Source organism: Pimephales promelas, chromosome 15, assembly GCF_988280905.1.
Source record: "Pimephales promelas chromosome 15, fPimPro1.hap1.1, whole genome shotgun sequence".
NCBI classification, from domain to species: Eukaryota; Metazoa; Chordata; class Actinopteri; order Cypriniformes; family Leuciscidae; genus Pimephales; species Pimephales promelas.
The window spans coordinates 13,585,786-13,613,470 of record NC_142783.1 but is presented as its reverse complement, the minus strand read 5'-3'; the positions used below and the strand labels follow the sequence as shown (position 1 = coordinate 13,613,470).

General features: G+C 37.7%; 1 protein-coding gene and 6 non-coding genes across 8 annotated transcripts; all 7 read left to right on the top strand.

The window, feature by feature from the left end:
* The first annotated feature begins 1,282 nt into the window (after positions 1-1,282).
* Positions 1,283-27,685, top strand: arid4a (AT-rich interaction domain 4A). 2 transcript variants are annotated; one of them, XM_039673490.2, is made up of 25 exons: positions 1,283-1,422; positions 2,349-2,398; positions 2,741-2,851; positions 4,043-4,108; positions 4,523-4,613; positions 4,745-4,824; positions 4,916-5,010; positions 7,056-7,188; positions 8,812-8,891; positions 9,124-9,200; positions 9,315-9,484; positions 14,064-14,136; positions 14,375-14,469; positions 14,814-14,911; positions 15,573-15,828; positions 16,726-16,991; positions 18,507-18,686; positions 19,085-19,169; positions 19,264-19,435; positions 20,842-20,904; positions 21,375-22,550; positions 22,733-22,837; positions 23,183-23,389; positions 26,593-26,739; positions 27,003-27,685. In XM_039673490.2, exons 2-25 carry the CDS (start codon positions 2,393-2,395, stop codon positions 27,104-27,106), a joined length of 3,936 nt encoding a protein of 1,311 aa, XP_039529424.2. In that variant the 5' UTR covers positions 1,283-1,422; positions 2,349-2,392; the 3' UTR covers positions 27,107-27,685. The 2 variants fall into 2 exon arrangements, with proteins under 2 accessions (XP_039529424.2, XP_088976311.1); XM_089120185.1 differs by having other exon boundaries at positions 1,324-1,422; positions 2,352-2,398.
* Positions 15,339-15,420, top strand: LOC120487007 (small nucleolar RNA SNORD53/SNORD92). The gene has a single exon (XR_005624352.1). It is a non-coding gene; the product is annotated as a small nucleolar RNA SNORD53/SNORD92 (small nucleolar RNA).
* On the top strand, positions 15,959-16,041 carry LOC120487011 (small nucleolar RNA SNORD53/SNORD92). Its single transcript, XR_005624354.1, has one exon. It is a non-coding gene; the product is annotated as a small nucleolar RNA SNORD53/SNORD92 (small nucleolar RNA).
* Positions 17,156-17,237, top strand: LOC120487001 (small nucleolar RNA SNORD53/SNORD92). The gene has a single exon (XR_005624351.1). It is a non-coding gene; the product is annotated as a small nucleolar RNA SNORD53/SNORD92 (small nucleolar RNA).
* LOC120486993 (small nucleolar RNA SNORD53/SNORD92) lies at positions 18,816-18,897 on the top strand. Its single transcript, XR_005624347.1, has one exon. It is a non-coding gene; the product is annotated as a small nucleolar RNA SNORD53/SNORD92 (small nucleolar RNA).
* LOC120486988 (small nucleolar RNA SNORD53/SNORD92) lies at positions 22,989-23,070 on the top strand. The gene has a single exon (XR_005624346.1). It is a non-coding gene; the product is annotated as a small nucleolar RNA SNORD53/SNORD92 (small nucleolar RNA).
* Positions 26,083-26,164, top strand: LOC120486979 (small nucleolar RNA SNORD53/SNORD92). Its single transcript, XR_005624343.1, has one exon. It is a non-coding gene; the product is annotated as a small nucleolar RNA SNORD53/SNORD92 (small nucleolar RNA).

Below are 27,685 nucleotides of genomic sequence, written 5' to 3'. Positions count from 1 at the left end.
GTAAAACAAAGTTTAAAACATTTGAGAGAGAATTGTTTTTACAGAACAAATTTCAAGTATTTCAGCAGATGCCTTTTGATCAAAGCTTATGAAAAACATAATCCAAACGTTACACTAGCAGTGCTTAGACCATTGAGGGAGCTTTGTATCGTTTTTATGGCCTTTGAGGCCAAAGCTTTGCACGTGACCTCTATTTTTAGCTCTGTGTTGCTGACTACCTCTTATTTGGAAAGTAGAGTTTGAAATTAATGTTGCTTTACGGTCCCATAGATTTATTATGTAATGTGTGTGTGCTTATAGATTAATTTACAAGCTGATTAATGCATAGGCAAACTGACAGATTTATTGATCAAAACACAATATACACATATATAATATACAACTTGATCAACATTGCATACGTATAAATTATTTTCTGATCCTGTTTATACAATAAATAACTCTAAAACATAAAATTCTACTGGTCCAGTCGCTGAGGTAACTTGAATCAAACACAACACATCATAAACAAACATTAACACCCAGTGAAAATCTCACTTCTGATTCACAATCACAAATCTTCAATATCGTAAGACTAAAACAAGCATTTCAATGACAATCTAATGCATAATTTGAAACCACGCAGGTGTCAAAAATTAGTATCTAACGTGACACACACATGCTTACTATGACGCTGTGTTCCGGTCACGTGGTCAACAAACCCATGACGCCAGACGCTCTCCATAAAGACGCCATTACCGTTGCCTTCAATTGACCTTTTCTACACGACCGCATTAAAACTATTAATTGGTGAAATATTTGTAATACAAATTGCATAAAGAACAAATTTAATTTAAATCGAAGCTGAGGTTATTCAATCTGGCTTGAAAAGCAGACAAAAAAGTCACCGGGCTCACCGCGAAATCTCACGGGCTCCGAGTCCAGAATGCGAAAATAATTACGTTGGGTACAAAATGGCGAATGTTCTCTTCGCTTCGACATGCGCAGACTGAGCAGAGGCTTTCCCTCTGAAATGAAGCTCCGTTCCCACACACCCTTCCAGCCAATAGGCTTAGCTGAAGGCACGCATCTGACTCAATTCGACCAATCAGAACCGTGGACAACGCAGAACAGGAAACAAGTAGCCAATCGGGGACCAGGATGGATTTGTTGTATTCGCAAAGAGTGCGACTCAAAGAACACCAATGAGAAAGCGTTATTCGCAGCGCCGCTTTCATACTCCGCAATCAGGTTTCGCGCTTCAGCCTAGTCAATAGAATTTCTCTTAGCAGTCAGCCAATCGCAATGTTCTGAATTTGCTCACACTGGCCCCGTAAGCCAATAGGGATCCGAGAAACACAACCTCAGCTCAACAGCTTGTTATTTCGTCTATGCCTTTGCAACCTAGTCGAATGCTGAGCTGAAGCAGTCATATAGGAGCATGTAAGTACACATATATATTTCCACACAACATTCATACACCGATTTTGCCTCAGTAAACCTGTATATCCACGCGTGTTTTATTTAAACCCGCTAGTCTGAAAGTAATCCAGTCATATTTGCCGTTTTCCCGTGGTTTCCAGCGAAGGTATTTAGGCGACGAAGAGAGAAAAAAAATTGAATGGCAGAGCCTAGTCACATCTAGTCGGCTTGTTTTCTTATAGATTTTACCCGACGACTTTTACTTAAACTAACCACTCAAAACCGATCATTTTATAGTCAAAAACTTCAAACTCAGTTTGAAGGGAAAAGTCGCCTCACATATTGTTGCGGAACTAACCCGAAGAACTATTTAAATCGCCATAACAGCTTCACTATATTTAGCTCAACCGTCACAATTTGATTGACAGGCGTCAATAACCATAATAACTGTCAATTTGACGTTCTTCGAACTCAGATACTTCGGTAAATACAGTGTTAAGTGAGGGAAAACGGGGGTTAGTGAATGGTGGAGGGGCTGACATGGTGCAGGACGGTGTGTGAGCTATGATGGCGACGTGACACACACACACACACACAGTGAGTGAAGCGGGAAGGAAACACGCAGGGTTTGAAGGGGTTATGTTTTCCTTCAGTGACTCCGTGCTTTGTTTTTACATCATAAAGACATCGTAAGTGGCTCAGATTGGAGGTAAAGTCACGGTGAGGCAGTTAAGGCTTTGTTTTGATGGGTTGGTCTTGTTTATTTGATCATTTTGAAAGGGATAAGGACGAGAAGAGGCTAGCTGCGTTAGCTCCTTTAGCATTTTCTCTGTTCTGTGTTTGTGTTGTGCTGTCAAATTCTTCTCACACATACAAATGACTCGTTTTTTAGCACATGGCGCCAGATCGTGACTGTTTCTTTCTGCTTATGTGTTGTTCTGTTTCAGCAGTCGAAACCAATCGAGCTGGACTCCCTCAAATAGCCATCAAGATGAAGGTGAGTCTCTGCAGTTTTGATAGGCGACGCCTCCCTAAATGAAGCCCAGCAAGCATCTGGAACAACACACTTAAATGAATAAATCATATATGGATGGTTTTTTTTTTGTATAATAGCTAACCAGAGATTATGCGAAGCTCAGTAACAATGATTAAGGTAGTCAGTCTCTATAAGTGCTTTCTGAATAACCAAGATTGTACTTTTCACAACACTTAAGTGCTGTTACTTGAAGTATTCTTCTTAGACGCTTTTGCACATGCTTTTCATAACCATGACCATGCAAAGAGCAAGTGTTGGTATGAATCTGTCTATGCACCTTAATAATATTTACACTGTTCACAGGTAGCAGATGAACCTGCCTACCTGACTGTGGGGACGGATGTGAGCGCAAAGTACCGTGGTGCCTTCTGCGAGGCAAAAATCAAGACTGTTAAACGCATGGTGAAAGTTAAGGTACGTTTAATCTGCATGACGAATACATGGTTGCATCAAAGTCCATTTTATTTCTATAGTGCTTTTCACAATACACGTTTTCAAAGCTTTACAGAAATGCATTAGCTTAAAGTTTATATGATCTTAATTCCTTATAGTCACAATTTAATGATATAGTTTATATTTTGCAATGCTTTGAGGTTTGCTCTTTAGTATCTTGCTTTACTTGAGTATACTGTATTCATGTTGATAAAGTATATATGCAATTTTAAGCATTTCCCCAGGTAATAATATTGTTTACATTTTTGTGATGATAATGCATCAAGCAGTTGTGATTAGCTTAGAAAGATATACTTTCAAAACTTTGTCCCTTTTAAATAGTCCTTGGTGTGTGTTTTCAGCTAACAATCATCTTTGAGCTTTATATATTAGTTTACAAAAATGTGGAAAAGTTCAGAGTTCACATGCAGCTTATGTCAAGCTAGTGTCAGATGACATAGAGGGTAAACACAGTTTTCCAAGTGTCATTTTCTGCTGGTGACAATGCAGAGATTTGTTTCTATAAAAGGGTTCTGTTGCTTTTATGCAGAAGTGTTTGGTGCATTTTACACCGCATGCTTCAGTAATGTCACAGGCCAAAGGGAAACCATTTAATAGTCCTGCTTTGTGAGATACCTTTGCAGACAAAACTTCATCTGTGCAGAACGTCCATCTTTTCACATAGAGTAGTCTAATCGTAAGCTTACAAATGGCGTAATTTTGATCAGCACCTGCCAATCACAAGTATGTTGTTTTAGGGTTAATCCATAAACTGGCATTTTTTGCAAGACCTCATTCTACGTTCTATTCAAGGTCTTGGTTTGTGGCAGTACTTTAAACTAGTGAAACACGACTGCCTTGGGTAACAGAGAGCCACACATACCTGATGTTTGTGTTGCACATTCTCAAGTATGATTGCAAGGAAATAGTTTCTCTTTACATTGTATGTAGGCACTCACTAAGAAGCTTGTTTGAGAGAGATCATGAAGAAAATGCCGTCTGTTACACAACCAGATTACTTCACCTTCACTGAGCTGTATGGTTACTGTCTCACCATCCATGTTACTGTCTTACCATCCATGTCACTCTCCCCCTCATTCTTTGGTGCTCTTTTTCTATATATACTCTTATTCATTTATTTATTTATCTTACCTTTTTTTGTTTTGTTTGTAGGTTATGCTTAAAGGAGACAGCACCTCACAAGTTGTCCAAGATGACCAAGTCAAAGGACCCTTAAGGGTAAGGGATACTTTTTAGACACTGACTCCAATTCAGTTGAATAATTGTTACTATAATGCTTGTTATAAATGTTGTGTACTGCACATGCAATATTTACTAGAAGGTACTGCTTAGTTGTAGCCATGTTCAAAATTAACTTTTCCCCACAAATATTATTGCAGAGTGAACTGAGAAAATTAACTTATGGTCATGACTGGAATATTGTTTAGTGAAACTAAGCACCTTGTGGGCTCAATTATGATGCAAAACATTGTATATATTGTAGCTCATAGACAATGTTTAATTCTAAAACAAGAAGTTGTAGAAATGTTTTTAACTGAACTTTTTTAACTTTTGAATGTGTCCTATTTGTGTCACAGCAGTTTACCAAAAAGTTTGGTAGTGCAATGATGTGTTCTAAATCTCTGGTCTCAGGTTGGCTCAACAGTGGAAGTGAAGGGCCCAGAGGGTGGACTTAGCGAAGCTGTCATCAACAAACTCACAGATGCCAGCTGGTACACTGTGGGTACGTACAGACACCGCTGACTAAATCTCCCTAGAACTACACATATAGTACCACTCTTAGGTTCTATAATTGATCTTCAGTAAACTAAACTTGTCATTTTAATGTTTTGTTTCCTCCCATGTTCATTGCAGTTTTTGATGACGGTGATGAGAAAACCCTTAGAAGAACTTCACTGTGTCTTAAAGGCGAAAGACATTTTGCAGAGAGTGAGGTAAATGTAAACAAATTGAATGTGAGGTATTATTTGCAGCATGTGTCTTGTGCTTAACACTTTCCCCTGGTTTTCTCCCTCTCTGTAACAGACTTTGGACCAACTGCCCCTTACTAACCCAGAGCACTTTGGCACTCCAGTCATTGGAAAGAAGACAAATCGGGGTAGAAGGTCTTCTCAGGCAGTGTGAGTATTTGCAGTCCTTTCCTTTTTGTGTTCTTTAGATGCATGCTTCATTCTTAGATTAACTCCTCATATTCCTTTTAGATTACAAGTCCACATCATAGATTCTTGCACCCAAAACAGTCCTAACTTAGTTTTACTGTTCAAATCCCTTCTTTATTTTAAACAGGCTTTTGCTAATGTACACTTAAGACTTCAGTATGTAAATGATCTCTGATATTTAAACCTAAATTCATACTGAGCTTGTTATAGTACACTTCAGAAGCCCTGCTCACACTGGCGCTGTATGTCATAGTCTCTATACTGTGTAGTCGCTTGTGGGCGTTCCCAGTGCTGTCGCTCTAATGTTATTTGTAGACTGTACGTCTGACCAGGTCTATAGAAAGTACAATCACAAGTGATATATAAAATAAAGAAATCATTCTAATTTGACTAGGAATTAGGTTTGAAAGATTTAAAAGTAATATGCTGTTGGAGTGTGTTGTTATATTAACCACAGCAGTGCTCAGTGCATTAAATCATTAAATCTCGGTGCATTGAATCAAAAACAGTATGTCAACAGTTACAGAAACATCGTTCAAATTTGACGAATAACCATTTTTTTGTCCCTAATATCCAACATAAATGTAGAGGAAACTGTAAAATGAAGCAGGGAAGCCCCTTCGAATCAAGTGCTTAATGGAAAAGTTCATTTCTGACCCTTGCATGGGGGCACGTCTGGCAGTTGCAGTTTGTACTTGGTGTAAATTGCATTAATGAAAAAATAAATTTAGTTTTGGAGGAATTCAAATAGGGACGTTATCTTGTTGTTGATTGAAGGTTATCCACTGAGGTAAATGGTAAATAGTAGGCAAAGCTGTTTTAAAGTCTTCTTACCAAATTTTGTATTCCAAAAGTTTGTCTAACTCTGGTGCTGCCACCTTGAAAAGTTACTGTCGGTGTTTACCGGACACTTTTATTTACTTATTAGTATTTCATCCAACTGTCTTACTGGTGTGTCAGTGTTTACTTTTTTAATAAACCACATAGCTTGTCATTAATTAGTTGAGAGATGCTGTGATTTTGAAATTTGACCACGGATTTTTATTCTTATTTTACATGTACGACATTTCATGGAACGTGCCTCAAATTTGCCTCAAAAGTCATGGAAATGTATTGTTAGAAATGTGTACGAACTAGGGATGCAAAAATATAGTTAGCCCATGGTTCAATACATACCTCGTTTTTTTTTTGAGTTTTTTGTTATTCTATACTTAGGCATTAGGAACAGTAAGAGGGAGAAACAAATAAAAACGATTTATTGCAATAATTAAAAGCTACAAAAAGTCCACTAGTTCCTAGTGTATTGTATAATATAAAATTAACACTGACATTTTATAGCAGCTGGTAGCCCATGTACAAACTGGGGAACAAATTTTGAAAATAAGTTGGTAAATATAAATTGACCATTTCAAATAAACAAAGCCTACCTGCACTTCAGTAAAGTGTTTCCGTTTGAGTAGGCTACATGTGTAAAACAATGCTTGCACGCAGTAATTTTTTTTTGTTTACCGTTTTTTCTTCCTCGGCATTATACTCAACGGCAAAACCGAAATGTCCCCACACCACGGATTTGAAAGATACCGTTGCCGGCGCTTCCTTTTACGGTAGCCTCACTTCACCGCCGCTCGCCATGTTAAAGTGTGGAATGATGGCTAAGCCACGTGCAACTTTAAAGCATAGTGATTGAATATTTACTCGCAGGGAGGAGTTTCCTCATGTCAGCTCGTTGACTTACAGGCACACACAAACAGTCAATTCGGAGAGAAATAAAACGCACATAAATTATTTACACGTAAAAACGAAAAAACGCAATTCACAAGCGCATATTGAACCGTGGATGTTGTACGAACGGTTCAATATTATATTGAGAATTTTAGCATCCCTAGTATGGACCCTGTCTATTTTATTTATTTTCCTACATGCAAAAATACAGTTTTCTGGTCAAGTGTTTTAATGTAAAAAGAGAGCATGTTTCAAACATTAGTGCTCTGTTTGATGAAATGCAGTGCAGAAGATGAGAAGGAGTCTTCATCGAGTGAAGATGACGACGACGACAAGCGAAGGCTTAATGATGATCTTTTGGGGAAAGTTGCTTGCATTCAGAGTGGGTCTGATAGTGATTCCTGCCACTACGTCTTGGTGAGTCATTTATTCATTTATAAACCTCTTTTAACTTTTGGATTTTAAATCCAGTTATAGAGACAAGATATGTTTCCAATTACCTATTTTTATGTGCATGTTGTGAAATTGCATTAAATGGATGTAAACGCCAAGATGCACATAAATTCTAAAAAATTAGGCAAATATTATTTTATTTTTATTAAAAAAAACATGCCCATAAACTACAATGGAACACATTTACTGTATAAATTCATTGATGTGCATAAAAAAAGTCATGTGACTTTGTGTCATAACTGAACTAACCAGTGGGCCGATCTCATTGCACAGCATCTGAATTGTTGTTTAAGTAATTCTGAAGTGCTTGAGAGAATTGTGCCTTTTGAGATGGTTCAGTATAATTTTCTCCCAGAACTGTTTTACATGACTGCGTTCCCAAACAGCAGACATCCACCCAAGTTAACATGACCAGGTTTATTGCGTTTCATTTGCGTGTTGAGGTGCAAGTAATTTATTATATACGAAAAAGGGACTACAGTGGCTTTTACTGCAGCAAATACAATATTTCTTAGTGTTATTTGGTGCTAGTTTATCTGGAAGTGTCTATTTTGATCTTTTCGTCTCACTGTATGCAAGCGCTCCTTTCCTCAGAACTGTTTTATGCGATATTCCAATTTTGAGCATAAGTTAAATTCGAAAGTAGACTAAACATGGTCTGTATGACTTGTGAGAGTAGTATTCTGAACTTATGCATTAGCTTTGTATGGGGAACAGATTGAAAGTTGTTTGCTGATGATGTTAAAGTGTTTGAAACTGTTGTATGGAAAAGATTGTGCTCTGTAAAAAGAAAAAGTTGCACAACAACTGTATATTGGTTTAGAACAAAATGAGAACATGTGTGACCATGGACCTCAAAACCAGTCTTATGGGTCATTTCTTTTTAAATTGAGATTTATACATCTCCTGAGAGCTGAGTAAATAAGCTTTCCATTGATGTATGGTTTGTTAGAATAGGGCAATATTTGGCGGAGATGCAACAATTTGAAAATCTGGAATCTGAGGGTGCAAAAAAAAAAAATCTAAATATTGAGAAAATCTCCTTTAAAGTTGTCCTTTTCTGTTGGCGATCTTGCTGCATCCACTCACAAAAATTGTTATATTTGACTTAAATATTTTATGTATTTAAGGTGGGAAATTTACAAAATATCTTCATGGATCAGGATCTTTACATAATATCCTACTGATTTTTGGCATAAAAGAAAAATTGATCATTTTGACCCATACAATGTTTGCTCCGGGTCACACATTTAAAGACAGAGCCAGTCTTGAGGTGTTGTATTTCTCCTGTTGGGAAGTATTTGTTGGAGTTTGTTGTTTGGGGGTTGCAAAGGTTGTTTTGATCATTTTTCTGAAACCAACCTTTGACAAAAATTCACTGGCTGGAACTTAAAAAAAAAAAAATATATATATATATATATATATATATATATATATATATATATGCTAGCGGTAAAAGAATTAAGATCTTTCTGATTGAATATGTGTCAATGAAGACAAAAGACTCAAATGATAATCAAATGCAGTATTCTTTACAGTTAAAGACTTGCTGTTTTCAGATCTTGATTATTTTCTTCCTCTTTGAAGGTGATATCTCCAAGCTGCAATGATGACCTAACTGTCAAAAAGGACCAATGTTTAGTGAGATCATTTGCTGATTCCAAATTGTGAGTAGCATTGAAAAGTAGCTTTGACATTTGCAAAACCCATGAAGTAAACATTAACGTTGTAGCCTGTATTTCATCTGATAGCTTTGCTCATTAAGCAATTTCATAGGATCTGTAATGGAGAAGTTTTGCTTTTTAATGCCATTATAAATTTTCTTTAATAAGAAGAAACCGAAACATTTTCATGTTGTTGCTATTCTATTTCTGATTTATCACTGTTTTTGTTCTGCAGTCACACCGTGGCACGCAAAGAAGTTCAGGAAGTAAACATTGACACCCTCTCTAAACCTGAATACTCACTCAAGAAAGGTATGAGACCCAAGATCAGCTGACCTCTAATGACTTGACTGTTTCCAGGTCAAAGTCTGATCTCTCACACAATCTTTCTTGTGTCTGTGTTTTTTTTCTTTTTTCTGTTACCAGGGTTTGAAGCGGCACAGCTCTTTCTAAAAGCCAGACAGGTCCCTGACAGCTGGAAAGTGGACTTGAGTGAGATTCTTGAATCCTCCAGCAGTGATGAAGATGATGGGGATGGGGATGGAGAAGGCAAAGGCAGCGAGGAGGAGGAACAAAAGAAGCCAGAACCAGATGAAGTAAGACTCCAGTATTTCTTTATTTCTAATTCTTTACATTTTGCCCCAGAAATAGGTTTTCGTTTTAAAAGCCATTTGCCAAATTTTGAAAAAATGTTGTTGGTTGCGAATTCTTAAATTGGTGGTTTTGGAAAATTGTAGTCTTGTCTTTAAAAATGTTGAGGTTTTTTTTTTTTGGTTTGTTTGGTTTTTTTTACTCGTATTATGGTACTTTAGTTTATACTCTTGCTTGGACCTTTGTTTCTTGGTCTCGGTGATTGGCATGTAGTTTTGCAGTGATTGCTCTGATGAAAGGGGCTGCCAGAGTTGGGCACCAGACGTATTAAAGCAATACAATACAAGGCCATTCGAGAACAGTGCCGACTGAATGAGAGCCCCAGTGTTGGTATTTATGTTGATTTGTGAAGACATTCCATCGGCCCTTTACATCTCATGTTCTCGTACACCTTGATTAAGCCCACTGAATGGTCTCAGCATGTGGGAAAGCCCCCAGGCTTCGGACAACAATGTCTCATTCTTCCTGCTCTCCGAGTTTGGACAAATGGCCATTTGCTTGGTTTTCCGACTCGTTCCCATGGCAACCTCTCGTTCCTTTGGTTGTGAAAAGGCTGCGGGATTGGCTGAGGCCCAGTGGAGGTGTGCCAGTTTTGATGGTGGGCAGGGCTGAGCTCATCTCAAAGAGTCTTCTTTCCTCGCTGGAGAAGGTCCCGCATGTTGGACAATTATAAGGCCAGCATTTGAAAAGATAAGTGGAAACATTTGTTGGAAATGATGGGTTGCTTTTCTTTTTAATTAATTGTTTCCTCAGAAAGCCTGGATTAAAATTATGTTTAGAATAAGGATGTGCGAAAACTTCTAGTCAAAATCAGCTAGTTGCAGACTAAACGGTCTTTTAAATTTGATTTCACCCATAAAGGAAAAAAAAAAAATCATCATGTACTCAACGCAACTACTACTTTGTTGCTTCAAAAAGTGATGGCTACCATAGGAAGATCTCCAAATGACCAATCCTGATTGCAACGTCACTACACGCATTCTTCCATCATGGTTTTCTACCAGAGTTCCTGGTCTTGAACGGATTGTAATCGTGCCGTGCCGTACTAGGCTCAAGTGGAAACATAACTGGAACCATTCCTTACCGGTTTTAGAACTGTTCGGCCCCGACAGTGGAGAGTTAACAAAACCTTTCAGGATTCACACTTGCAAGCAATTGCTGTATCCTAAAGTGACTGAACCTAGTAAATGCATAGTATATGCCTTTTTTAATTAGGCCTACACTGCATAAACCTTCTGATAAATTGTATTATTATGTAAAAGTTCGTACATGGATTAGTTACGGTTATTATTTATTGGTAAATTAACCAAAGGATTAATCGTCTATTCAGAAAACATAAATGTCATATGTACAATTACAAGGTTGGTAACAGTTACCCTTTTACAGGGGTGAAATTGTTCATCCTGGCCTCAAGAGGGCAACAGAGAGAGGAAATGGTTTTAAGGTTGCAGGTATCATAGAGGAAGAGAGGTGGAAGCATGGTGATGGAATGGGTTGCATGAGGGTAAAAAAGGCTGGAATCACATTGTGAGCTTCTCTGCAAACATCCTTAAACACAGAGGACTCTGTAATGGGGTTTTAGAGGAGAAGAGCGAGTTGAGATGATATCTACTTAACGGTGTTGGATTACGCCAGTGGAATTATTTGAAGTTATTGGGTCATTGCAACGACTGGGACTTTCTACAAAATTCAGATAAGATTTGCATTACAGGCTGTGTTTCTTTTCTCATACTGCAGTTACACCTTCCATACCTCATTTTGCCTGTTATTGTTTGTGTTGCAGTGGAGTATTGTTATCCTGGGTACTCCATTCCATCAGGAAAAAAGCATATTTTCTGTAGCAACACTTTATTATTTTGGGTTTAAGTTTGATTTGTTTGTTTCCATTATTGAGCTTGGTTATTTGCAATGTTGTCTTGCGGTTTATTTGTTTGTCATGTTTATTGTTATTGGTATTAGGGGTGGGCGATGTAGCCTCAAACGATATTTCAAGAATATTTGCGCTAATGATATTTGCTCCACAGAACAAAAAATAAAAAAAGCCAAAGATGTTTTGGGATTATTTTATTTATTTATTTTTAGCAACTTGGAGCCTTTTTTTGTTGTTGCTTTTAGGTCACGTTGACGTACATTTACTATGCGCCTTACTGTGCGCAAGCTGAAACCTCAGTGCCTGTTGCCGCCAAGTCTTGTTTTGGGTCACTCTTGGGTTTTTCTGAACCTGCATTCTCAGAATCCTGGTTGAAGTTGTTGATAGCTTCCTTTTTCTGGGCCGTCAAGGTAGTCTAACCACTTTTCCTTCAACTTTGAACTTGCGAACTATACTTCCAACGGTGTGTCTCTATGAACATTTAGTGCCTTCACTATCTTTTTGTATCCTCTTGCTTATTTGTGAAGGACGATGATATCTTCTCTTAACTTTTTAGTACCATTGTTTTGACTTATTTCTAGCATGCATTTAATCGCAACAAACCTGGCCAGTTCAGATATTTTAAGTGTTCTAGCTCAAGCACACCTGATGCAACTAATGAAGCCCTTGCCTTGTTGAGTGCTCTTGTGAGGGATTCTATTCAGGGGGTTGAATAATTTTGAGACTTCAGAAGTCATTTTTAAAGTTGCATTTTCAGTTGAATTTGCGGAAACCACTTAAAGCATTTGTTTTGTTGAGCTATTTCAATTAATTTGGTTTGATTTGTTCATTCCAAAAAGTGTAAATGCTGAAAGTGTAAATGTTGCCATGCCAATAAACCTGATTTGCTATGGGGGTTGAAAATTTTTGATTTCATTTGTATAATTTTATACCTTCAACCAAGTGTTTTTTAATTACTGTTACTGTAAAGTGTAATAAAAATATATTTACTAAGCTCTTACCAGGTAACATTTAAATCTGTGTATTTTTAATTTAGTGATTTATAACTTCTGCGTTAATTTTGTATGATCACAAGCTTGACTAAAACATTTTAAAGCGTTATTGTGTCCATTACCGCTATTTTGTCTATACTTGTATGCTGCCAGTTTACTCCCATTCAGAAACAAATTACTTTTATGGGCTGGTTCTTTTTAATATTGCAAAAAAAAATGCTTATGAATCTGTAGGAGTGTTTGATAAATTAATCTCACTTTCAGTCATGTTCAGCTCTGACAACTTCTATGGTGTTGTAATGCATTTAGGGTTAGTAAGACTTAAATTGGTGTAATTACTGACACGTGTAATTTAAGATGCATTCCACAACATACTTTGTTCCTAATGATTATTTTATTTTTATAAAATAAATTGAATGAGTAAAATAGGACCAATTAGGTTCAAATTAAAAGTCTGTAAATAAGAATTAAATATAATTTCTCAGATAATACTTTCTCTTAATTTAGTTAATTGTTTAGGGCTGGCACGATTCCTTGATTAAATTTGAGTACTCTATTAAAAAGAAAAAAACAATCCTCACTTGCAATTTGCCTGTATTGTCGAGTAACCAGCAAAATACCAATAGTCGACAGTTGCACATTCCACAGAGGAGAATCCATAAACCGCCTTATTAGACCGTTTTCTATGGCTGGACAATGTTTTAAAAGCATTTAAATCATACTGCAGAATAGATAATTCTATTCAAAAAGACGGCAATTCTACATATATATTATGCCCTGTGGGTTTGCACTTATACAAGTTATGTGCATATCAGAGCTGCTCCATGCCCAGTGAATGCTGCTCCACATGAAATGTTATTTACATGCATGTGCGTGAATCCCCATCTCTGCGTAAGCTGGTTTATTAGTTTGTTTGGGTTGCTTATAACATTCATCTGGGAACGCATAGTGCGCCATTTCATCAGATTTATAACAGTCATTTATAAAGAGTTTTGCTCTCCACGTATATTCTTGTTCAAGAAGTTACAGTGGCTGTAGAATTTCTATTATAAAGAAGTTGACAAATATTAAAGATTAAGTGAACATTTGAATTAAATGTCTTTTGGGCAATATTAGCCATTACAAAAAAGTATTTGATCTGCTATAAAGTGTAAGAATTGCTGTTGGCGCACTCTGTTATATTTCAGCATTTGTCTAATCTAAGATCATTGTAAAAATGTGTAATGTACAAAATCATTATTTACATTTTGTATATACTAATACTATTATGTATTCTAACAGTGCTGTTCTACAAAACCAAATGATTACTTGCTTTTGATACTTTATTTGAACCAAATATTATTGCCTCAGTTATTGCATTAAGTAGTTTACATATTTTAAGTCATTTTAAATGCTATTGTTTGCTTGGTTCTATTTTTATTACCCAAAATTAAAATAGTTTGATTGGCAAAATAAGTATTGAACTAGAATCAGAATAACTGAATTCCTGAATGGTTATTTTGCTGCTCTTTAAAAAAAAAAAAAAAAAAAAAAACCCTTCATGCAAGAATAAAAGTGTTTGGTAAGTCAATGATCAATTAGATATCCACTGAGAAAACTGCTATTTTGTTGGTTATGTGAAATTCAGAAATTCTGATGTTGCACTTTCTTTCTCTTAATCAGCCTGATGATGAACCAGACCCAGAGGAAAGGGACCACTTTCTACAGCAGCTTTACAAGTTCATGGAGGACAGAGGTAATGCCTGCACATCACCACTTGAGTTGTGATCCCTATTGGAAAAAAAAATGTAATGGGGAATAAGAATCTTCATAGGGACAGCTAAACAGTGTATTTCAAGGTGGATGTCTTTTATAATATTTGTGTGTGTGTCCTCAAAAGCTCAAATGCCTCCCACCCCCCATATCGTCTCATGACCAATTCTGCTGGGCACATTTCAGTTTAACGCTTCTCTGCACCTTTGCTTTCCTTCCAGGGACTCCAATTAACAAACCTCCAGTGCTTGGCTACAAGGATCTCAACCTCTTCAAGCTCTTCCGACTGGTGTATATTCACGGAGGCTGTGACCATGTGAGTGTTCTCAGCATTCCCACCATCTGTTTATTGTACTCGGCAAGTGGGAAGTGAGATGTGCCAAAAATATGAAGCGAAAGTATTCGTGAGTTAATTTATGGAGCTGAACTGAGTTGAAAAGTTGCTTGTTTTAAAAAGCATGTTCTGTAAAAGTTATTTAGGGTAATTATATTTGGGAAAACGGTTGTGCTTGTTCGAGTGATATCATGTTTCTAAGCTATCTTGATCCCTGGGTGCAGTAGGCAGATGTGGATGACACTACCAACTCTGTGCGTCAAGAATTGGTGCTTTTAGTCATCAAAAAGACTTGTGAAATGAGATGGTTTGTTTTGTTTATTTAGATTGAGAGCGGATCTATTTGGAAACAGATCTACATGGATCTTGGCATCCCGGTTCTGAACTCTGCTGCCTCGTACAATGTGAAAACAGCCTACAAAAAGTAAGTGCATGCTCTCACAATTCCTGCTGTGCAGAACTATATTTGTTTACTCAGCAGCCAGTGTTCTTTTTGTGGCGTTGGCAAATGGATATAATTTTCCACGTTCGAAGATGACTTAAGCTGAACTCTTATGATTATTACAGAAATACTTTGGGTCATTTTTTAACTTGATGTTAATGGGCTGCATCTGTTGCATGCTGTTGATTACAACAGTGTCTTGGACGCATCTTTCAGTGTAAACACATGAACAAAAAGCGTGATTACAGTAAATAAACTTTCCAATGAATGCCTAGCTGGCAAGTATGCAGTACCACATAAACGTTTCAGATATGCAACTAAGTAGTAGTACATCAACTCGCATAGTGGCCAGATAAAAAAAAAAAAGCCCTTTAAAAAAAATTGAAGGCTTGTTATAAGAGAATGGGGTCACATATGATGATACCAGAGAATGGTTTCGCAAATTTGACTGATGTCATGTGATGTTACATTTCTCTTGGCTGTCTGATTAACCTCTTCTTAAGTTCATTAAAACATTTGGAGAAGCCCAATACAAATGCATGTGCAGAACATGAACGTTGTTGACAACCCTGAATATTAATTTTAATAATTGTTTGTAGGTGATTACGTAATACATTTACTTATCCTTTGGCCTGAACCTCAGGTATCTGTACGGATTTGAGGAGTACTGCCGTTCGGCTCAGATCCAATTCAGGACTGTGCACCACAACGAGCCGCGGCCAGACAGGCAGCCAGAAGCGCAGAGCATTAAAACTGTGAAAAAAGAGAGTGAAGACACAGATGAGATGATGCTGCAGGTTACAGCGGAGCCTGGAACCAGCGAGGACAAACCTGTGGCAGACGCTGATGAGTCGGATGCTGAGAGTGAAAAAGGATGCAAAGATATCTGCTCGCCCAGGGTGAGTGTCTGTCTGTCTGTCTGTTAGGCTGCTCTCAGGATGTGGGATTTTCATGCTCGATGACTTGCCAGCTACAGAGCAATAATATTTGCATTCAAAGTGTTTTTGTCCTTGAATGAGTTTGAGGAAATGCACATGATGATACTAGAGAATGGTTTCGCTTTCATGGCCTGATGTCATGTGATGATACACTTCTCTTGGCTGTCTGATCTGCCTCTTTGACTTTAAGGGTTTGATTTTAAGGGCATGTTTGTTATTAAACTGGCAATCATATTGCATTTAAAGGAATAGTTCTCTCAGAAATATAAATTCACTCATGTCTTTTGAAAACAATTACTTTCTTCTGTGGAACACAAAAAGAGAAATTAATCATTGGTCCAAACTGCCTGTTTCATACAGTGAAAGTGAATGCTGGACATAACGGTCAAGTAAGATTTATTGAAAAATGTAAATTTCAACATTTTTCTCACACAAAGTTGTCAGCTATCTTTGGAGGACTCCGAATGCAGCACATGACTTGTATGGACCTCTTTTTGAGATGCTTTTATGATGTTATTTGTTTAAATATAGTAACTATCAAACCTTCTTTTGCACATAAAAAAAAAATAATGTTAGTATTCAAAACTTGTGGTGAACTATTCTTTTAATATGTTAATTTGAGCATATAATCATTTACTCACTTACTAAGGCATCTCATTATGCTACGATTATAACTAAGGTGTTTGTGCTGCTCACGTGAGTGTAATTAAATGATTATGCTAATTGTACAAAGTAGGATATAAGTTTTCGCTTTATAGAACGTGACATTTAATAACTGGTTTTGTGCAAGCATCTTCCCCTTTATAAATTGTTAGAAACTAGCTAAAACATCTTGGTTGTATGTCTGTGACTCCTCAGGGCCGGCGACGGTGTACGTTGACCCCGGTGAAAGTAGAGGTGAGGGAGCCAGTGAAGCAGGAGAAATCAAAGGAGGAGAAGAAAGAGGAGATACAAGTTGGAGGAGAAAACAGCGGAGAGGAGCAAAAGGAGAAATCTGATGGTGAGACCCCCGGGAAACGCCGCAGTCACCGCCTCGACGAGTCTGATAAAGATACTGATGACGAAGAGCAGGAAGACGATGAAGATGAGGAGGAAGATGGCGAGAGATCCAGACTCAGGGACCGGTACGTCAGCATCTATGCTTAACATGTTTAATGTTTGGCTGTCCTGATGAACTGATTTATGTTCATGATGTTCTTCCAAATGTCATTTAAATTTAATGACTCTCAAAACTGTCATTCATATGATTAGGCTTGAAACCTTGAAATTTAACCTGTTCCAGCAGACTCAAAAATGATGATACCAGAGAACGGTTTCGCTAACTTCACTGATGTCATGTGATGTTACACTTCTCTTGGCTGTCTGATTAACTACTGCATTTAAACAGAAGAAATGGTATTAATTCATTAGTGAATTTGAAGCTTTTGTACTCACTTTTGTTGACCGCTTTTTTGACAGTAATGGCTGTATGTTGAGTTATTTTCAGAGGACAGTAAATATATACTGCTATACAAGCAGCACATTGACTACTCTAAAATATATCCAAGTTTTATTTTTTATAGTATTGTCCCTTGAGAAGATGAACTAAAATGTCTGCTGATATTTGAGGGGTGTACTCACTTTCGTGATATACAAAAAATGTATGTATATGTGGATGTGACTGTGAGGATTTTTTTCCTACCGGTTAATCTACGCGTGACAACACCGGTAATACTGGTATCACCGCGGGGAGGGGCCTCTTTTGTACCACGCTTTTAAATAGCTAATTTGAAAACGAAAGTAAAATGCACATGACCACACAGGCATTCATAACAGCATTTTCACTCCATCGATTGTGGATTTTCACTCCATTCATGTGATTTTTCTCATTTTGGTGGTGATGATATGATAGCTCCGTTTCATGAATTAATTTAATCTAAAGTAATTCCATTTTTAAGATCATTTAGTAAGATCATTTTCATCCAAGTAATTCCAAACTTTGTGAGGCAGGTTACAACATTATGAGATCAAATACAGTAACTAATTAAACACGTTCCACAGCGCCACTGAGTGCATTCAATTATATCTGCGAGTTATAGTGTTTAAGATTTATCATGGATTCACTGAATTAATGGCCATCAAAGCAATCTAGTAAAATTTAAATAGTATTTTTCAAATAATAATTACAGATACCATTCAATAAACATGCATGAAGGGTAAAACAAGGGTATAGCTTAATGAAAAATAAAATAACTATCAAGTCTTCAATGTTACGTGATCCATTAAAATCATTCTAATATTCAGGTTTGCTGCTCAAGAAACATGTCTTATCAATTTTGAAAATAGTTGTCCTGCTCAATATTTCTTTGGGTACAATGATACTTTTTTTGTTTAGGATTATTTGATGAAATAAAAATAAATGTTTTTCTTTTAAACTTTTTTTATAACATTATATGTCTTTACTGCCACTTTCTGATCAATTTAATGCATCCTTTTTTACTTTTCACTTACTGACATCAAACTTTTGAATGGTAGTGTATGTTTATATAGTAAATCAAAACTCCTATTTCAGAAGAAAAGTTCTGTTTTCCATGATATGATATAATCCTTTAAAGAATCTCTCTGTGGAGAAAGAGCATAATCATTTGTTTGTTTGACAGTGATGAGAGGGAGGAGGGTGACTGCTGTGAGGATTCTGAGCACTCTTTGACCGGCACTAAAGTCAAAGTGAAATATGGCAAGGGGAAGACACAGAAGATCTACGAAGCTAACATCAAGAACACGGAGAACGATGATGGAGAGGTTCTTTACCTGGTGCATTACTACGGCTGGAACGTGAGGTGAGGCATTGGTGTGACTTCCTTTTTGACATTTCATTCACTCTTTTGAATACTATACTTGGTAAATATTGACTCGTGTACATGTGAAAGTCATACAAGCTTTCAATTTTCAGTTTATGAGACTGGGGTCTAAGATGATGATACCAGAGAATGGTTTCGCTAACTCTACTGATGTCATGTGATGTTACAATTCTCTTGGCTGTCTGATTAACCTCTGCTTCAATCCAAACTATGAAATTTCATTGCGTAATTTTCTAAGTTCGCCAACAGCATGCATCAAATGTACTGTGTTAATTTGAAAGTATCTGAATTGTTTGTGAAGACTGAATGGATTATTTATTGTTCACTGTGTGTGTGATGACCATAATATTCAAGAGGCTACTTTGTCTCTGAAACAGATATGACGAATGGGTCAAGGCAGATCGAATAATATGGCCTGGAGATAAGGGTGGAACAAAGAGAAAACAAAAGAAAAAAATGAAGGTGTGTGACGATCTATCTTTAAAAAAAACAACAGCTAGACAAATCTTTTTAGAACCTTGAAAAATTAATATTTTCGTGCTCTCCTTCATCACAGAATAAAGAAGATGGAGAGGAGGATAAGACCAAGGTACGACGAGGTCGTCCTCCACTTAAATCCACCCCTCCCAGCACCTCCCGCAGTCTGTCCAAGACCCCCAGCAGCGAGGGTCGATCCAGCAGCAAGAACTCACGGCCCGCAGATACCTCTGCCCTGCCAAATGGAGATAGTAAGGCTGTCCATGTTCATGTCAAAAGCTGTGTGCTTAACTTGTGTGATACTGTAGCTAAAGTTCAGATCTGGAAACTGGAAGGGATGTTTGTTCACTTCATTCAGTGTGCATTAAAAAATAGATACAACTTTTGATTTTAAAAAGTGATTAGTACATTTTGATTTTACAAAGGTATTAGTACTAGGGCTGGGGTAAACGATTATTAACTAAACGATTAGTTGGGCGATTATTTTATCGATTAGTCGACTAATCTAATGACTAATTGGACGACTAATATAAAGAATATTTTTTTCTGCTGCTCAATTAATAAAAAAATATCTCAAATAAATACTGGCATACTGAATCAAGATACTATAAGCTGGCTAACGTTAGTCTAATGTTATGTATTTGAACACCATCATTATAACTCTACAACCGCCAAAACCGTGTTATTAAAATATTTTTTACAAACATTTTTTATCATAGAGAATGTTTAAATATTAATATCTGAGGAGGGAGGCGGAGTTAGTGGTGCGATCGGAGGCTTCTACTACTGGAGACGAATCGGGAGAGGTTTGTGCACCTACTGATCAGAGCGCGTGCTGACACGGAGTAAAGCCTTGTTTGTACTCGACACGTCCGCACGAGCGCGAATGTGCGCACGGCAAAAATGACGCGTTGGGTGCGCAAGACCAGGAAGACTCAAGACTGTGGCTGGCTGTGTGTACGCCTTTTTTTTGTAACAGCGCGCCTGGCGCCGCATCCGGAAACGACTTCAAGCCGAATCTGCCCGAGCTTGTACGTCTCACCACACCGGCACCCAGTTTGCCCATCTAAATTGCAATTTTTTTTTTTCTTAAGGGTTTGTTTACTGTGTGTGATTCATTTAATGGATAGCACATTCACTTCTAGTTGTCTTCGTCCTCTATTCTGCAATGTTTCGGTCTCCCACGTGTGTGTGGCAAGCTGTACCGCCGGGAACATGCAAAAAAATAAATAAATAAAGAAGCGTCGACGCAAAAATATGACGTCGACGCAATTTTGACGTCGAATCATCGACGCGCCGCTACAGCACTAATTAGTACATTTGTAAATTAACACCAAGGAGAATAATTGATACAGTATATAACTATTGTTTATGGTTAGGCCATTTTATCTAATGTCATTTAACAAATGTAATCTTATTGTAAAGTGTTTTTAATTCTACAGTTTCTGTAACTGTGATATAAACTTTAATATATGTACATTTTATCTAAATTAAGCTTTGGTACAGAAATCTCTGGATTTTTACTGGTATTGGTACTAAAATTTTGGTGCTGTGACAACACTAGTGGATACCAGTTTTGCCAGTATGCATATTTATTGGGAATCAATCCTGTGACCTTGACTTGTGCTCAAACTTACGTTTTAAAAAATGTGTACAGGTACCCCTCGCCGGCGAACAAGGAGAACTTCTGGGATGTATGATTCTGATAGAGGATCTAATGGTAAGAGCAACTATTTGAGTCAATAGAAACACAACTGCTGAATTTTTTTTTTTCTTGTTTTAAACACATTTTTGAAAAATGTAAAGGATTTTGTTCTTTTTTTCTTTTCTTTTTTTTTTTTAGAACTTCTAACGGGTATTCTAGATTTTCTCAAAATAAATATTCACCTGTAATATGGAAAATGAAGTGCTTGTAAGTTGTACATAACAGACGAATACAAACCAGTGAGCTTATGCTGATTTTCATCACTTTACAAGTTTGTAACTGCCTTTTTCCTGTCCCCTTTTGGAACCAATGTTTTTTTTAATCCAGATGTTTTTGTTTGTTTTGTTTGTTTTTTTACTGTTGGCTCAAAAAACACAGATAATTACTCATCTTGTCCAGTACATATGTGCATCTTTAGTTTTTAAGTATAGTTTACAGTTTTATGATGGTTAACTTTTATTTCATTCTTATTTTCACGTTTTTAGATTCAGGGAACTCTTCAGATGATAGTGAGTGCGAGGAATCTCCCGAGAAAAAGCTGGAGTGGACCGAGAGAACTGATTCACCCTTGACAGCAAAACAACTGGAAGCTGAGGATCTCTCGGAGGAGAGCACAATGCCAGAACCTGATCAGACTGAGCCTGAACTACCCAGCAGCCCACAGGAGATGCCCAACTTCAAGGAGAGTGAGTGTAAACCTGAAGAAGATGCATCCCGGCTCCCTGTTGAGTCTGATGACGGATCTCCAAAACCAAGAGCAAAGAAGCCTCGTTTGAAAGAGCCAGGATCAGAGACACAAACACCTCCGGCTGCTAATCACACAGAGACAGAGGAACCCTCCACTCCTCCTCGGCCTTTGAAGAAATCCCAGGAAACTCCGCATAACAGTCCCGTGGAGAGAATAAAGCTGACGGAGACAGCCGGTTCAGACACGGACTCTGCTACAGAGGACATCGGGCCTCCAGAGCGAAGCAACGCACTGAAACGCAAAATCACTGAACAGCGAACGCCAGAAAAGAAAATTCGCCTGGACAGAAAAGAAGAACCCAAAGCGCTTTCTCCAGTTAAAACACCACTTATAGAGAACAAACCTGAGCCTGAGAAGAGGGACGAGGAGAAACCCGAGGATCTCTCTACTCCAACACTATCATCGCCCTGCAAAGATATCGAGATGAAATCTGAGATGCCTGCTCTTACTAGAGAAGTGCTCCTCAAGGTAGAACCTCCATGCCCAAGGCTGGAGGATCCAACAACAGCCACAAATGAGGAAATGATGCCTCAAATTGGCCCAGAGGCACTGGTCTGCCATGAAGTGGACCTTGACGATCCTGAAGAGAAGGAGAAACCCTCTGGTGAAGAGATACTGAAAATGATGGAGGAAGAGAAAGCTCAGCCTGAGCCTCAGCCTCTGGAGCCTGCTGACCACCTTCCTCATGTCCTGGTTGCAGTGGGACCTCCACGTCTGTTTTCCCCATCCTCTACCCCCAGCCCAGACGAATCTCAAAGCACTAAGGGAGAGAGTGACGCAACCATTGAGGTGGACAGTGTGGCAGAATCACAGGAGGGTCTCGGCGAGAACGAGTCAACTCACAGCTTTGATGCTAGTGCAAGTTCGAGTAATTCCAGCATCTCACTTCAGGATAGAGATGGAAAGGACAGAGGTAAGTTAAAGCTTGATGATTGGTGCCTACTGTTGACTGATGCTAATATAATCCACAATACATTGCTCATTATTAGATTAGATTTTTTTAATGATTTTTATTATTATTATTATTATTATTTTTTTTTTTTTGCTTGATTTTCATGTTTATCATCCATTTGGTTTCTATTTTGAATTTTTCAGGTCAAAAGAGGTTGTTGGATTGCATTACCAGCTCGTCGGCCAAGAAGCAAAAACGCAGCCAGAAACGTTCAAGCGCTGTTTGTAAATCAGAAAAGAATGGAGCAGGTGAGTGTTTTGATGTGTTTTAAAATCTTTGGACTCATTTATAGATTGTGGTCTGTATCAGTTTATAGCACAGACTTAACAGAAAAAAAATAACACTGACTTACTCAACTCAGGTTTGAGTTATTTTTCAGTTATGTAAAAGGAACAGGGTCAAATATGATGATTCCAGAGAATGGTTTCGCTAACTTAACTGATGTCATGTGATGTCACATTTCTCTTGGCTGTCTGATTAACCTCTGCCTCAAAGCAACATTTTAGCTTCAACTGTGTGTGAAGTGTATTGTTTGCTAATTTGATAAGATTTGAGACTGTTTTAATATTGACTGTCTTTCTGTATGTCCCCAGGTCACAGTAGCGACAGTGAGGACCTGCCTGCCATGGACAGCTCTAATAAGCTAACCCCAGTCAAGCACTCCAGCCTACCCAAGAGCCAGAAGCTTTCTCGATCACCCGGTATGGTTTCTCCCAACAGTAAAGACATGGAGAAAGACAAGCACAAAGAGAAGCAGTCCATCCCTTCTCCCCGCACACACAAGTGGTCCTGCCAGTTGAGTGAGTTTTCAAAACTTTCCGAAGTTAATTTGACACATTTTGCTTGTGGCTTCTCATGCTTTGCTGACTTCAGATGAAGTTCTCACTGAAACATTTTATAGTGATTCTCTCCACTTAAAATAAGGCAGTGTGCTGCCAATTGCCAGAATCCAGGCTATATTAAAATACTTTTTTCTGAGATGCAATTGATCCATAAAGTTTTACTGTTAGTGTGCAATTTAACTTGCATTATGTATTAAAGATTGGATTATATATCAGAATAAAGATGCATTGGCTCTTTTTAAAATTGGGCCTAAAAAAAAAAAAAGTTTGGTTCCGGTTGGTTGTCAGTTGAGGTCATGGGTCGGTAGGGAATTTTTTTTTTTTTTTTTTTTTTTTTTTTTTTTTTAAGTGGCAGCAAGGGATGGGTAGGAAATTATTCAGGGCTCGACATTAAAGGGATAGTCAAACCTAAAAATATCAAAATTGAAACTACTGTGGAAACAAAGACACCTACATCTTGGATGCCCTTGAGTTAAGCTAAAACATATCAAAAATTAATTTCAAAGTGAACTATCCCCTTAAGCCTTTTCACATGCTTGTCCTCCGGACAAGTAAGTAAATCTGTCAATCACTTGTCCGAGTAAAAAAGTTGCTTGTCCGGATTTTTTAAATGTATTTATTTTTTATTCTGAAGCAATATTGTCATCAGTGTTCAATCAGCTTTGATATTTAAAAAGGCAAATTGTAATATCTGCACCTTTAAGGGCATCCCCTCCACCAATATTATTAAATGCCCTGTAGTGTCTTATTATTCTAAATAATTGAATTTATTGATCAAATTTAGGAATTTAAAATGAAAGATGAAGCATACTGTTACCCTAGGTAGGGCTGATGAAATTAAATCATTTACACTGAAAAGTTACAATTTCATAAAATAATGTTATGAAATTGATTTAAATGTGCAAATAAGAAATATTGGAAAGAATTATACTAGGCTACTTATAAACATAACACTAAACTGCCAATAGGTGGCGGCAGGCGGCCGTATAAATGAGTGAGTTATTGATTCATTAATTCAAACGATTCGTTCAAACGGTTGATTCATTCAAGAATGAGACGGATGTTGATGTTTATGAATGGGTCATTGAATCCTTGACTCAACCGATTCGTTCAAAATGCTGAATCGTTCAGTAATGAAAAAAACAGGATGAGTTCCTGTGAGATGCGTCGTGGTTCTGCTGTGACTTTTCTTTGGAACTATTTTCGCTGCTGAAATGGAACAAAAACACCCAATATTGCTTATAAACAGTAAGTGACTTAATCTTAACTGTTTATTGAACTGTTGTAGGAAATCAATGTCACTTTTTCAATCGTGATGGTATTCATGAAAAATAATTGAGGCTGCTTAGTGCTTAACATATGTTAAAATATAAAAACTCCACATTTAGATTTTTTATAGGCAGAGTATGTTGTTAACTGTGTGTGTGTGTGCTCCGCTCATGTGTGTAGATTTCTCTGCGCGAGCGTCAACAGCGCAACCTTACCATCAGTAATACAGTAGGCCTGCTACATTTATTATCCACAATCGATCGCAACTTACAATAAATGTAATAAAATCAGAATCATTCTCTCGGTTTAGTGATTCCCTAGTTATTTTTTTTGTTTGTTATTGATGTTCTAATCAGGCTACTTGTCCGTTGGGGCGAGTAAAATTCTCTTTTACTTGTCCTTCAAAAATCCATTTGTCCCGGAAAAGCGGACAAGTTAGACGGGCTCTAGAGATACGAACCGTGGCAGGTTAGAGTGTTTTGGATTGCATAAAATAATGAAAGAAACGAACAAATACATGGCGAAAGAAGTGCTAGACAGCAGAAGATGGGATTGGGATCATGATTGGATCATGATAGGATGATTTTTTAATAAAACTAGGCGGATGGAGGTATTAGTGGTGTGTGCATGCCTATGCATGTATTTGTATGTGTGCGAATATGAATAAAAATATCCTAAATTACAAAAAAAGACTTGTATAATATGTATTATAGTTCAGTTTGACGAACGATATCTGCCTCGTTTGTTAATAGATTGCTGGAGGACAAGATGCATCTTACACCGCGTGCTATAAAAAGACGGAGCTGTACAAAAACGTAAATTAATAGTTCGCCTCAGAGTTTTTTATTTGTGTATTTATTTAATTTTTATTATTTCTTCCCCAAGCTCATAAAATAATTTTGGGTCGCACATAAATTGACAGGGTCGGTCGGAAACCGGAAACAAACAATTTTTTTTTTTACGCCTTGGGAAAATTCTACTATAACAACAGGGCTTAACGTTCTCAGTTGCTACAACGGATTTCCGTCAGTTGGAAAAAATTAGGGGAAAGTAAATATGTAGAGCATTGCTGTTGTTCCGGTCTATGGCTCACCGCCACTATTGGAGCTCATCAAGTTGGTTGATAACAATTGGAGCACACTTTCCAAATTATCAACATCTCTATAGTTTTTGATATTTGCTCACTTTGTGGCAAAAGCATTCTCTGTTGGCTTTTATTATTTGAGAAATCTCTTTTTTTTTTGTAAGTTATGTAAAAGGTCATCACAGACTCAAGTCTTGTAAAAGCATTAGATTTAAAACATTGAAGGTTAAAAGTTAGGTCGGGTTTATTCAGTTATTTTTCAGTAAATATTGGAAGTTATGTAAAAAAAGAACAGGGTCAAATATGATGATACCAGAGAATGGTTTCGCTAACTTGACTGATGTCATGTGATGTCACATTTCTCTTGGCTGTCTGATTAACCTCTGCTTCAATTCTCATATATTCAGCAACATTTTAGCATTAGATTGAAAATATTGAAATTTCATTAAAGTGCGTAAATAATAGAAATGCAATACAAAATTGCCTTTCTTTAAATGCATGTTCTTTGCAGGGCTCAACATTAACACTTGTCTGGGACAAGTAGGTTTTTTTTCTTTTTTTTTTCGGACAAGTAGCCTGATTAAAAAAACGTCAAATACGAAAAAAATAACTAGGGAATGACTAAAACGAGAGAATTTGTTCAATTATTGTACGTTGCCATCGATAATGGACCCAGATGTCTCTTGGTGTACTCTAATGCCAATCCATACCATTGTAGCTGAAATGTCTGTCGTCTAATTTTTTTTCTTTTGTAAAGGATGTAACTTCACATCCTCTCCTGACTGGTTCCTGCTTTTGTTTTTCACAGCTGAGCTGGACAACATGTCAAGTACTGAGCGCATTTCATTCTTGCAAAAGAAGTTACAGGAAATCAGGAAATACTACATGTCGCTCAAGTCTGAGGTGGCTTCCATCGACAGGAGGCGGAAAAGGTTAAAAAAGAAGGAAAGAGAAGGTAAATTTGTATTTATTTCATTTAACAATTCCAATCTATTACTTAATGATGAGGACAATGTTGTAATTCATTTTATTAAAAGTATTTCATTTTTATTAAAAAATTCAAATAAATAAAATTATAATTATTTTTTACCATTTATTTGAGCTGATTATCAGGTTTAAAGAATTCGAAAACTGGTCTTAATGTTAGTCAAAACATTTTTGGGGTGTCTCAATGCCTTTCCTTTTGCAAATGATTAACCTGTGACTTCTGATCGATAGTGTCCCACACCACAGCGTCCACATCATCAGGCTCGTCCGACACAGGCATGAGCCCGTCCTCGGCTTCCCCCACGCAGAACACTGTGGCCGTCGAGTGCAGGTGATGTCACGCCCGTGCCCCGTCCCGCCCCGCTCCGCCTCTGCCTTCCCAGCATCCCGCTGTCTCCACGGAGACACGCATACTGACGAGCCAGAGCAAGCAGCCAATAGCACTCGACTGCCCTCCGCCTCCACGCCGCCTCTGATCCCTATCGGCCACTCCCACCTTCTGCACTTTGTAAACTGATCCTGCCTCCTCTCGCTCGCTGTCGGCACCAGGGAACGGACTCTACGTGAGGGTTGAATGTAATCTACGGAATCAAAGCTTACGATTTATCCATCCAGAATGAATACGATGGCACTTTTTGCTTCTCTCTACAACCGCTGAACAGAAACCACACCTCTTACTGCTTCTGTGCAGCAGGGACTGCTAATCAATCAGTTGTTCGTTCCTCTATCAGAACATGGTAAGAAAACGGTCTCGGATCCCTAGGTAATGGTCACCTTAACCAGCTGGATATGGTTATTCAAAGAAAGGTCAATTGTAGTGCGCTTGTTCCATCAGAACTGCCAAAGTACACGTGCTACAGCAGAGTGCCCTATTTTGGAAAAGTAGGACAAAGTCAATTGCGAAAGGGAATGTA

Excerpts from the sequence above, each read along its gene's own strand:
- arid4a (XM_039673490.2), top strand. Across the intron at positions 8,892-9,123 it reads TCATTTGCTGATTCCAAATT|TCACACCGTGGCACGCAAAG; the intron begins GTGAGTAGCATT and ends TTTGTTCTGCAG. Across the intron at positions 20,905-21,374 it reads TTCTGATAGAGGATCTAATG|ATTCAGGGAACTCTTCAGAT; the intron begins GTAAGAGCAACT and ends TCACGTTTTTAG.